The sequence below is a fragment of the Cydia pomonella genome, chromosome 17 (genome assembly GCF_033807575.1).
Source record: "Cydia pomonella isolate Wapato2018A chromosome 17, ilCydPomo1, whole genome shotgun sequence".
NCBI classification, from domain to species: Eukaryota; Metazoa; Arthropoda; class Insecta; order Lepidoptera; family Tortricidae; genus Cydia; species Cydia pomonella.
The window spans coordinates 7841917-7854682 of NC_084719.1; the positions used below are offsets into that span (position 1 = coordinate 7841917).

General features: G+C 38.3%; 1 protein-coding gene across 1 annotated transcript; it reads left to right on the forward strand.

Moving 5' to 3' along the window:
* LOC133526967 (sorbitol dehydrogenase-like) lies at positions 1-12321 on the forward strand. Its single transcript, XM_061863840.1, has 8 exons — positions 1-111; positions 2284-2317; positions 2524-2657; positions 7797-7987; positions 8628-8812; positions 9378-9556; positions 9909-10030; positions 11124-12321. The coding sequence occupies exons 1-8, from the start codon at positions 58-60 to the stop codon at positions 11299-11301; spliced, it is 1077 nt and encodes a 358-aa protein (XP_061719824.1). The 5' UTR covers positions 1-57; the 3' UTR covers positions 11302-12321.
* Positions 12322-12766: the final 445 nt, after the last annotated feature.

Genomic DNA, 12766 nt, shown 5'->3' on the forward strand with positions numbered 1-12766 from the left:
TAGACACACCTCCTCAGATCTCCAGTCGTGTAGTGACCGCCGCAGAAAACACTTGCAATGTCAGGAGATAACCTCACCGCCGTCTTACACCAGACGAAAGATCTCCGATTAGTAAGTTACCTATCCTATTTCATTTTGGAACCATTTCAACTAGCTAAAGTTTATTTTAGACGCCAATATGCGACTATGCGTATGCAAGTATCGTTGACGTAAATAGTAATTTTATTATATTCTCTCACATATATCGTTCGTTAATCGCGGGTTAAAGGTTATTATTAGAAACGTGTTGTCCGATTAGCGATCGATATGTTTGCCAAGATTGACGTTGTGTTATGCAGGCCGACTAGTTTGTTTACCACCGTCAATCTTTACTTATCCACTTTATATCCACCAATGTATAACTCGACCTAACCGAGTCAATTGTTGGCAGAAACTTGTCATAAGCGTATTTAAAATGAATAAATTATCATGAATTACAGCGTTTTCCTATCGGCCTGACAAAAGGCCGGTTTCTACTTCATTGGACGTTAATAATACCTAAATTAGTTTTACTGTTGATATTTAATTAAATATATGTTAAGTCTTCCATTTAGCTGAGTACGTACGGATATTATAAATAAAATATATGTCATCTTCGCCGCTGCTGTAAAAATATACCTGAACCAGAGCGGTATTACTGTACTGTACTCTTTTCTTGTTGACAAGTGTTACTACAGTCTGAAGGAATTTTTCGATAATGGACTGTAAATTTTATAATTTGTTTGTATTAGTAACAGTCCACGTTTATGACTTAACGGCTTTATAGCAAGTTTAATAATGCATGTTATGATTAAAATAATTATGTCAATTAATCTTACATTTTGTATAAAACAATTTGCATGGCTTTTTAAAGTCTAAATGTGTATGGCTCAAATAAAAATAATGTACCACCTTTTTGTACCACATTTAATGGCAAATGAATATATTTCTATTTCTTTTCTATATTTCGTTTATCGGTCTCATTAAGCATAGTTTATTAAAATTACTTTTATAGTTGTCATTTCTTTTGAATTATTTTTTTCACTGCACCCACATTCGAGAATTTCTATTTTGCCCTATGGTTGACTGGTAGAGAATGCCTTAAGGCATTAAGTCCGCCATTTGTACTTATTTTTATTGTGCAATAAAGTTTAAAATAAATAAATAAATAAGCATATAGCATACAATAAGCCATTTTTAAAGATTATTTAGAAAACTTTTTACATAGGTACCTAGACAAGTAGGTAGGTATATACCTAGAAACCTACCTTCCTATTTCTCTAGTAAATACCTACTTTATCTACTCCCTCCAAATATAATAAATGTATATGTACCTGTTCCAATTTCAAATCTTATTTCCACAGTCTTAACCTCGTAATCATTATGAGTGTACCTATTTGGTGTGTATATGTTATGTAATAATTAGTAGGTATCTCCGACCATATTGTGATTTATCAGTGAACCACGAATTAAATTACATACCTATAACTTAATCATAATATTTAATCTTAGTATCGCAATATAATAATTATCAGTCTTAAAAAACTTTTAATTAATTACATTATTTGAATTTTTTGTATCCATACAATTTATAGTTCGTTTTTTAGCATTTGAAAGAAGGTACCTAAGCGATCTTGACGTGTATTTTTTTATTAAAAATCACCTTTGAAAAATAAGTCACAGCCTGGTCACAGCAAATATGTAACAATTATAAATCATATACGATCTTTTACGTTATTTTCCTTTCATAAGTAATAAAAACTATTTTTTAAAAACTGTTTTCTATAATTTTCAATAAAAAGACACATCATGATTCCCCTCATCATCATCTCATCATCTTTCGTCATGATTGACCTTTTTTCTAATGTTAAAAAAAGAAACCATAGAGATGCCTACGTTTCTGACTATTTACCACTTTTAGATCAATTTAATTGCAATTAAAATGTATTGAAACGAAGCTGTCGGCCTTGAAGACAATTGCTTTGCGGCATTCTTAAACAAGCATTGATAATTTGTTACAATTTACGTCATTCATTCAGTAACAACTATACAAAGACTCACGTAAATAGCTTATAAAATCTACCAATCTCCGTACAAAGTTGCGTTTTGGACCTCGAAATTGTATCCATCACTAATAGATACCTACCAAAGACTTACGTAAATAATTCAATCTTCTAATAATCTCTATTACAAAGTCCCGTTTTTCTACACGACCTGATCTGTTAAAAGATCGTGAAGTACATAATTTGTTGTTTTTCTTTACAGGAACAAACTCCGATCCCTGAGATAAACGATGATGGTAAGTTTCAATACTAAGTTTGTGTTCTGACAGTAGGTAAGTCTTGCGCTCCTTAGCCCAAAGGGCATCCTAAAAAACTCAAATAAACCAGATGAAGAGGTTAAGGCAGTTTTCTTTCCTCTATGCATCTAGACTAGATCGAAGATTATATTTAAGCTGCGTGCTATATGGGCTTGTGTCTAATGTGTTACATGAATCCATTTCAGAGGTACTTCTGCGCATGGACTGCGTGGGTATCTGCGGGTCCGACGTTCACTACTGGCAGAGCGGCGCCTGCGGTCACTTCGTGCTCAAGGAGCCCATGATCATGGGCCATGAGGCTTCTGGAGTCGTTGCCAAGGTAACCACATATCTGTATTTTACATGAATCTGTACATCAGCGTGGACTATGTGGGTACCTAATACCTACCACATATCTGTTGTACTTACACATTATGTCGCTACTTGTGACACTTTACATTCATGTAGCGTGCTTTGACTACAAAGCAATGATATTATAGAACTATATATAAGTATAAATATATAAGGAGCACAAAAAATACTTTCGTATTTATTTATATGCCTATGAAGACATCTTTTTTTTTATTAATGTTCGCATTCCAGTCATCTTTGTCATACTCGTTGTTAAACATCAGCTTGTCTTTTCCTTTGCGACTAAAGGCAACTTGTACAATTTGTACAAGTCACCTTTAGTCGCTAGACTTGTACGTTGCTACAAAGATATACTTTCCTAGCCTAGAGAAGGTAATTTAAAGCCAACGATCTTGAAAATTAAGCTGAAATTAGTCATTAAATACGGTCACTAATTGCCGTTTATCTAGTAATTATTTATCTAAAACTTTTGGGTATTCAATTAAGTGTTTTAATAAGCGTAATAAAACAGCTCAAATAAGGTTTCATTTCCCGTGAGTTGGAAGGGAAAGATATGATATTATCAGTTTATTAATTTTTAATATTTTTAAGTATCTCTGTTTATTTTCTGCATGTGTCCCCCTTGCCTCATAGTTCCTCTTGCCCCACCTATTCTTAGACTAGTTATCTGGAATATTACAAGACGTAAAATCCGGGTTTCTGAGCCATATTTTATTTTGACATCCCTATTCCTCGATAAGACATTTCATACATGTTTAGGTTCAAAACAGAGTGATAAAAAACTAATCGTAAGATTAGATCGTAAGGTTGTCTGTCGCTTTTTAGCGATAAGACCGCCGCAGCAGGTTTTATGAAAATACCTATTATGCCACTTTGACTATTCATTTTACAGTACCTGGGCGACCAAGCTTTGCTCGGTTATAACTATTTATTGTAATATGGTGGTGTATAGGTGATAAACTTGAACATAAAAAAAAAAGTTAGTCACCGGGCGAGAATCGAACCCGTAACACTCGTTTAGCAGTCCGCGTCTTAACCCGCTGGACCAGACGGACAGTGGCCGGCACCACGAAATTAGCGACCATATTCTGCGTCGAAAGAAAAACGCATGAAAACCCGAAAACACGCGTTTTCCCAAACATAAGACTAATCTAGATCGGTTGTTTACCCCCAAAAACCCCCATATACCAAATTTCAGCGAAATCGTTAGAGCCGTTTCCGAGATCACAGAAATATATATATATATATATATATATATATATATATATATATATATATACAAGAATTGCTCGTTTAAAGGTATAAGATATATAAAAGTTACTGCCATGAAAAACCATTAAACGTTAAATCGATGATTAATATTCATAATAATCAGTCAATTAAATAAATAAGTACCTCTTTATGTATGCGTATCTGGTATACCTACCAGAAACTTGTTTTAGATATAGGAGGTGTGTGATCATAAAAACAAAGCTCGCATCCGAACGGCGAATTTAAAATTCTATATCACAGTATTAAAGTTGAGATTAGAATGTGTTTGTGTTTGTTCTCGTATTGTGACTTGCTGCATTTTTCTATTAGATTAGTTACAACGCTATGCCGGACACACCCGCGCAATTTACGTCATTAGCTCGATTATACAATTCCACAATAGAATAAAAATACTCTTTATTGGACACCTCACACAGAAACAATATAAAGAATACAGAAAATTAAGAAGGGGCAAAACAACAGGCGGTCTTATCGCTAAAAAGCGACAGACAACCTTACGATCTAATCTTACGATTAGTTTTTTATCACTTTGTTTTGAACGTAAACATGTATGAAATGTCTTATCGAGGAATAGGGATGTCAAAATAAAATATGGCTCAGAAACCCGGATTTTACGTTTTGTAATATTCCAGATAACTAGTGTAAGAATAGGTGGGGCAAGAGAGGAACTATGAGGCAAGGGGGACACATGCAGAAAATAAACAGAGATACTTAAAAATATTAATAATTAATAAATTGATAACATCAAAAATAAACGTAATGCATAAATCACATTGACTTAAAAATACCTACGTAGCCTTCTACTTTCCTCATACGGAAACCGTACCATTAGCAAAATAAAGTAGGTATGTTTCTCTTAACCCACCTAACCTTAAAAATTATTTTAACAGTTACTTGTTTTAAAATCCTAAACTACATCATAAAATTCCTACAATCATTTAAGTGATTAAATAAAATACAATTGGGTTATCTTTTATAACTGCAATCCATCCATAAATCCGTTATATTATTACAGCATGTTTGTCAGTTAGTAAATTAATTAAATAATATAACACGTAGATAACACTCGTAAGGTGTGACTTTAAGATAACGCAATAAATCTGGATAACCTGTTACTTACCTACCTAAATAAAATTATTCATCACAGGTAACAGTTACTTATCTGAGTTACTGAAGATATGTCACTCCGATCCTGTTAGGCACCTAGATAAAGAACATGCTTGTTGTGTGTGTGCACTTACCAATTAACTAGTGTAGTCGAGGCCCTTCTAATGCTGTAAAAAACCGGCCAAGTGCGAGTCGGACTCGCACAGGAAGGGTTCCGTACCATTATCTATAAAAACGGTCACCCATCCAAGTACTGACCCCGCCCGACGTTGCTTAACTTCGGTGATTGGATGAGAACCTCGACATTCTGTTTTTAGTATTTGTTGTTATAGTGGCAACAGAAATACATAACCTGTAGAAATTTCAACTAGCTAACTATCACGGTTGATTAGATACAGCCTGGTGACAGACGGACGGACGGACGGACGGACAGCGGAGTCTCAGTAATAGGGTCCCGTTTGACCCTTTGGGTACGGAACCCTAAAAACATCATATGTTGGGCCGTTCTCCAGATTTGTGCCTGGGTCTAAACTCCGCCAAATCATACTAAATTTATGACGAGTTGTACATGTCTGACCGCAGTCATATAATTCGAGAATGACCCTGTTAAAAATTATACTACCTAGGCGCTAGGTAAATACACTGTTGCTCTGTTCTTGATTTATGACTATAATCAATTGTATTCATCCATTCCTATCCATGATTTCATTGCATTATTCCATATCCCTTATTATTGTATTGGTGCGAAAATGTAGACTTAACTAAAATAGCGCGGTATTAAATATTTTACAAACTTTATAATTATGTAGCAAGGATAACTTTAGGTAATTTACGAGTATTCTTTTCAACAGCTCGTCGTTTTCGTCTCTCTACCGTTCACATTTTCAAGAATAACAGAAAATAGGCTTAACTTCGATTTTCGATATTCGCGTCAGCCCCCCTGATAGTAAAGGGCTTTATCTTTATCGTATCTAAATGTCTTGATAGAATTAAAATGATATGAATATCGGATAAGTGCAATTGAGCTGACAAACCACGAGCTTTAGATATCGGGTGATACGGGTGATACGCAGTGATACGGCGATTTATCGAATGGATGGGATCAGTTAGGTCAGCCATATCTTTATTGTCTCAGCGTGATATTAAAGGTTATATGAAGGATATGATAGTTGACACTAGATCATTTCCGTATCTCAAGTAACTTTTTTTTTTTAATAGCCTGTTTTGTGTCCCACTGCTGGGCAAAGTAATAACTGAGATTTATGTTAACGGCACCAATCATGGCACATTTAAGAGAAAATTTGGAGGATTTTTGATATTTCACCGACACCTGTAAAGTTTATACCGCTCTACGCTTTAAAAGTTGAAGGTCCCATTCGTCCTTTATCTGTTCTATGTATTTAATGAAAGCTACTGCAATTGCTCCAGTCATGGGATGTATGGCGCCATTAATTTTCAAACTAACAAATATCAATAAAAAAATAAACTTCTTTGGCTCTTAATTGTTTATGATAAAATGTTGCCAGCGACTAAATACCGATGGTAAATACTTGTTTTACAGGATTTGTCTATACCATCCCATTATAGGGCCTGTTCCATTATAGGGGTGTTGACTATATCATGATTCATGAACGACTGTATACATAATTTATTCAAAATTCATTATATTAACCTTCAGAATCCAATTTCTAATCATTTGGCACAGTAATGTTTTTGATGAAAAATGGGAATTGACACTCTACAGTGTAGAGTCTACACACTAAATCACCCGGTAGTCTACAGCAACTACAGTAAATTAAAGTTTTTTTTTTACAATCTTATATCATTTTTATACATATCACTTACAAACTAGTCCAATAAGTGATATCCAACAAGATGGAAATACTATTCTGCTGGATAAATGGAAATAATTGGCTCGAACGATTTGCAATCTCATTTATGTATATGATTCATGAATAGACTAGGTAAGTAAATAAATATTGAGATGCTAAATTTTCAAAATTTTGTTGCCGAAAGATCCTAATAACTACAATATAAGTATAGGAAGCGTCTCTAGGCAGTTTTAAAGCAAAATCAACTTATTTTATTCGGATTAAAAATAATTGTCATGGTTCCTTTGTCGAGCTTTGACCAAGTGTCACCCTGCTCTGATTCACTCGATCCACTGTCGACCGGCCACAATTGCAAAATAAACGTAAATAAAAAAAAGAATCAATGACTATTACAAAGATGCGGTCTTCTGCTAAGAGTATTTTTATCATAGATGGTAGGATCGTATAAATGTGTTATACCTACCGCGTGCGCCCGTGAGCGACAGAACATACACAATGCGACAACACCAAGAACGGTTTTTAGCATTCCTGACAATATACCGGAAGCAACATAAGTATTTTGGTCGTCGACGGAAAAAACGGTGGGCAACCAAAAACGTCTACGTCGCTTAGTCCATTAATCACGTCACACGTTTAGGGGGTGGGAGGGAGTACAGAAATTGTGACATGTTGTGGCATGGGGGAGTGAACAACTTTGTGACGTCACTTAACTTTTCATGTAGAAATATTCGTGAAATTCGTGTGATGTAATTAATGGATGACCCCTTTCTCTGCTACTCCTACTGAAAGTTCCGTAAGAGCATCTCGTTCGCCATTCCGCCCTCTGTACCTCTATGATTTTTACAGTATGGTATAACAGTTTAACGATTTCTAACAATATTTAAACGCAATTGCAGGTAGGTGCCAAAGTGAAGAACCTGGTACCAGGCGACCGCGTGGCGATCGAGCCGGGCGTGCCGTGCCGCTACTGCGAGTTCTGCAAGTCGGGTCGCTACCATCTCTGCCCCGACATCATCTTTTGCGCCACGCCGCCCTGCCACGGCAACCTGGCGCGCTACTACAAGCACGCTGCTGACTTCTGCTACAAGTGAGTGTACTCTACTATAAGTCGGGCCTCTACCACCTCTGCTCTGACATCATCTTCTGCGCCACGCCCCCTGCCACGGCAACCTGGCGCGCTACTACAAGCACGCTGCTGACTTCTGCTACAACTACAAGTCAGTAGGTATATTGTATTGTAATACTCTCGGCCTACGGACGACCTCGGAACGTCAAACGCCAAAGACTTTCATGATTTTGCACGCTTGTTGCGCGAACTGAGTAAGTATAACGGTTGTAGACATTTTAGAAAAAGGTCACTTCTGTGGACAAAATATTAATGTCCCGTTTTTCTTAGTTGCATCTCAAGTACTGAACAAAACATTTCGTCTGTAAGTGTGCATCGTAAAAATTAGCTTTAGATTCCCTTAAGTTTGCGATGTCTACAGAAAACACACAAACGAGTTAACCATACCTACTTAAAATGTGTAATACCCAAATTGCAGAAGTAAGCACGGGGCTTCGGAATGTAATCGATTTTAGCGTATAAAGTACCATTGTTCACACTGTTAACTGTCATTTAAACCATATTATAATAAATAAATAATAAATAATGATGGCTGCCTTTTTCTACGCGCTGGTTTCATGATTTGTTGACGTTATCGGACATATTTTTTTTTCTTTCCCAGATTACCTGACCACGTGTCAATGGAAGAGGGCGCTTTACTAGAGCCCCTGTCCGTGGGTATCCACGCGTGCCGCCGCGCCGGCGTTACTGGGGGCTCCACCGTGCTTGTTCTAGGCGCGGGACCTATAGGCCTGGTCATCATGTTAGCTGCTAAGGCGTTCGGTGCCAGCAAAGTGCTCATCACAGGTGAGTGCTTGTGGTAGAGCTACTGGCAGGCAGTGAGTATTCAACTATCCACGCGTGCTGGCGCGCCGGCGTCGTTGGAGACTCCACCGTGCTCGTTCTAGGATGGATAGTAGTAGGATAGATAGGGATGTCACGAATAACTATTCGCATTCGTATTTACGAATATTCTCACCAATTTAAACATTCGCATTCGTATCAAATGAAGCGAATGTTTTGCGTTCTCGTCGACTCGCGTATGGGCAATGCGCGCAAACTGTTTTCAAGTAATGCATTTTGGCCAGTAGACAGCATTTTTCAACACTTTATAACATCCCGTTTTAATAAATAACATACGAAATATGAAAAATTGTGACATTCGTGACATCCCTGCTCTCTGAAATCACTCTCCCATATTAGTGCGAGTGTAAGCGGACCCCAGGCTCCCATGAGCCGTGGCAAAATGCCGGGATAACGCGAGGAAGAAGAAGAAGAAGAAGAGTGACAGCCGTATTAGCGATGATTTTCATTGATGCATGCCAACGATGAAAGCAGTAATTTTTCCTATATTCCTGTTTCCTTATTTCAGACATCCTCCAATCCCGTCTAGACTTCGCCAAAAAGATGGGCGCGGACGCGACCATGCTGGTCACCCGCGACGACAATGAAGCCGACTTAGTGGCCCGCACCCATCAGCTGCTGGGCGAGCACCCAGACTTCAGCATTGATGCGAGCGGCGCGCAGTCCACCGTGCGGCTTGCCATGCTGGTGAGTAAACGGGGCAGGAGTTACACGACAGAGTGGGTGAGATAGAGATGGAGGATGTAATGACAAGCTAGCGCGAAGACTTCGACGCGAGCGGCGCTAAGCTCACCGTACGTCTCCCAATATTGTAAGAAAATGGGGCAGGATATACGCGGACAAAGCGAGCGGAATAGAGATAGAAAATGCAAGGACAAGTAAATAATCCGCGATGAGGAGGAGGTGGGATTGGTGCAAAGGAAAAATCATGCGGAGTGGGATAAAAATAGTGGCACAAGTATTAGCTTCCTTCTCTGGCCCAAGGCGGTGAAATGAAGATTGATATAGTTCTTGTTTTATTTATAAATACACATTTCAGGCGACCAAGTCAGGCGGTACCGCAGTGCTGGTTGGAATGGGCAGCCCAGAGCTCACCGTGCCCCTGGCGGGCGCCATGAGCCGCGAGGTTGACATCAGAGGCATCTTCCGCTATGTTAACGAGTGAGTACTGATAAAACACTTGATCGATCTTATTTCGTTATTATAAGGTTTACAAATGATCGTTTAACTGTGTCGATGGTGGTGTTATCTACTTCTACACGATCAGCCTTCGCCTGCCACAGTTCGCATTTGGATGTCGATGCTATGGAATTTGCTTCTGATATGTAGAGTCAGCAATACTATTTGCTTGGCACCTTTCATACTTACTTCTATGCAAGGGGGTCACTGTTATCTGCAGCTGACTGTACCTACAGGCTATGCTCATTGCTCCGTAAAACTATGTATCTGCAATATCTCAAGTTAATACAGACAGAAACAAGGTCAATCTTGTCTTCTTAACTCTTCTTCTTGAACTTTTACTGCGTACACGACTTACGTAAATTCTTTCTTGACTTGTATCAGATTGTATCATTTGTAAAGCACCAAAGGGCGTCCGCTAGCATGTGCGGATGCACTTCGCGCGCCCACGCACACGGGTGCCATTGTAAGTTAAATCCGTCGTTAACCCGCTCGCCTGCTCCGTGCAACCGCACCTGCTACCGGACGCACTAAAACGATGCACCTTGCTCCCGCAGATCCGTGCCAGTCAGTAAAAACACTAAATTTTGCCACGATTACCTACCGACAATTCATGAATTAGTACATTGTGATACAAGTGTGCTAAGTTGGTCATTACACACGAGGCGATATTATGCGCGCGAGCTGCAAGCGAGCGACGTTTTTCAACACACTTGCGAGGAAAAAACACACTTTCATATTAATCAAATTTTAATTGTTTAATCGGTTAGTAAAAGCCTTGCATTTGTCATACTGCCTGCCGCCCCTCGCCCCGCCAGTCCACGTTGTAAAATCTACTCGACCAATTTAAGAAGGCTCCGTTTCCATACATCTTATTAGCAATCAGTTACCTTCGTAACTCAGTCGGATAATATAATGAAAAAGCACGAGTGGTATAATATACTGAAAAAGCACGCGTGTTTAATATCTACGATTATGAGCCAAAAATCGATGGAATAAAAACGCCGTTTTGAGCAAGTGTGTTGAAAACACGATTCATGAATGAGTTTAACTTAACACTACTACCTATAAACAGGTACCCCATCGCGCTAGCAATGGTGGCGAGCGGCAAGATCAACGTGAAGCCGCTGGTGACGCACCACTTCTCCCTCGAGGAGACCGTGGAGGCCTACGAGACGGCGCGCCGGGGCGCCGGCATCAAGGTCATGATCCACGTGCAGCCCCGGGACACCAACAACCCCCAGAAATTCTAAACCTGTTTTAAAAATATGCCGAGCGAGGCATCCATATAACTTGATTCCTACTGGCCAAGAGTTATTAATTGTAAAAACAAATAAAACAAGTATGTACAAAAGTTGATTGTAAAAGAGAAGTCTAAGGAATAATATAACAAATTAATAACAATAACAACTGAACTAGTCCATCTATTTTTTTAATCTTTGCGTCAACTTATAACCAAAGTATACAAACGTTACTTGATGCCGTTTAATGTACGGGGCCCGGTATCTACGTCAGCTGTCAAATTCGGAGCACGATTTTTTTTAGACTTGACACCTAAACTACTGATAATAACTCTTTGCCACTGGTCCGATATTTCAGTCCTCTAAATATTCTATTTGAATAACAATGTTCTATTCTATAAAGGCGCATTAAGTTTTTAAAAATATGAATTTCGTGAAAATTATGAATTTGGTAAATTAATTTGTCTAAGTTTTGACACATTTACAGGGTTATTTTTAAAATCTTGCATTGTTGTAAATGCGTAATTATTTATCAAAGTTTCGCAAATATGTAACAAAGCTACATTTAATTGTGCTATTTCTACAGATTATAGATATGTTAGCCGCGTAGCGTATGAGGCATATTGTGAATTTCCTAGGTATATCATGAAACGTGAAAATCTTTGTCTCGTCCCTGAGTCGATGGAGCCTCACTACGCGGGGCACCTATCTCTGGTCAATTTGCCCTTCGGGCATCAGAAGTAACCAATTAGTAGGTAGGATTACCTATCTAATTGGCTTTATGTGACCATCGTTACACAGAGGTTAATATATCTGTCGGCGGCCGATCGTACGACCAGGCAGATTGTAACGTTCCTAAGAAATAAACATCCTTTTAAGTGGTGCTCTAAACCATTAATAAAATTGTAAATGTTAGAAGTAAGAATGTTGTGAATTATTGTACATAGGTACTTGTATTTTATAGGCGCTGTTGGCGAAATAATACTGTAGATTGATATCTTAAAACACTATGAAATAAATTATTTTATTACACGTTGGAATTTTCATTTTTTTTTTGATAAACCTCTGTAGTTGTAGACTCCGACCACGCTTAGTTTGCACCGACCCGACTTCACACTATTAGCAGTGGTTAGTGAAACTACATCAATGTATGATCGCACCATAGAATTTCAGCCCTTCTGAGGGCCTGCCACGAAAAACGAAATTTCGTTTTCAACCTCACTTCACTATCATGCTTAATAAATACGTATCCGAGCGATAGACAGGCAGATAAAGAAATTTCGATATCGCGAGAGCAGGAATCCATGCCAATCGGTTTTCTCACTACCAAGTCAAAGAAGGGCTGTAGTGACGTAACAGGAGAGGTCACCGTTCAGTCGAGCTCTAACACTGATCGTATACTTTGATTTATACAAGGTCCACGCCAGCTTTCGTGAATCATTTTAGTTATAAAATTAAGAACCACTCTATTAACGTA

Bases quoted from the DNA above. Each gene is read 5' to 3' on its own strand.
- LOC133526967 (XM_061863840.1), top strand. From the start codon at position 58: ATGTCAGGAGATAACCTCACCGCCGTCTTACACCAGACGAAAGATCTC. The intron at 2,658-7,796 runs GTAACCACATAT...ACGCAATTGCAG, and splicing joins CTTCTGGAGTCGTTGCCAAG to GTAGGTGCCAAAGTGAAGAA. The intron at 8,813-9,377 runs GTGAGTGCTTGT...TCCTTATTTCAG, and splicing joins CAGCAAAGTGCTCATCACAG to ACATCCTCCAATCCCGTCTA.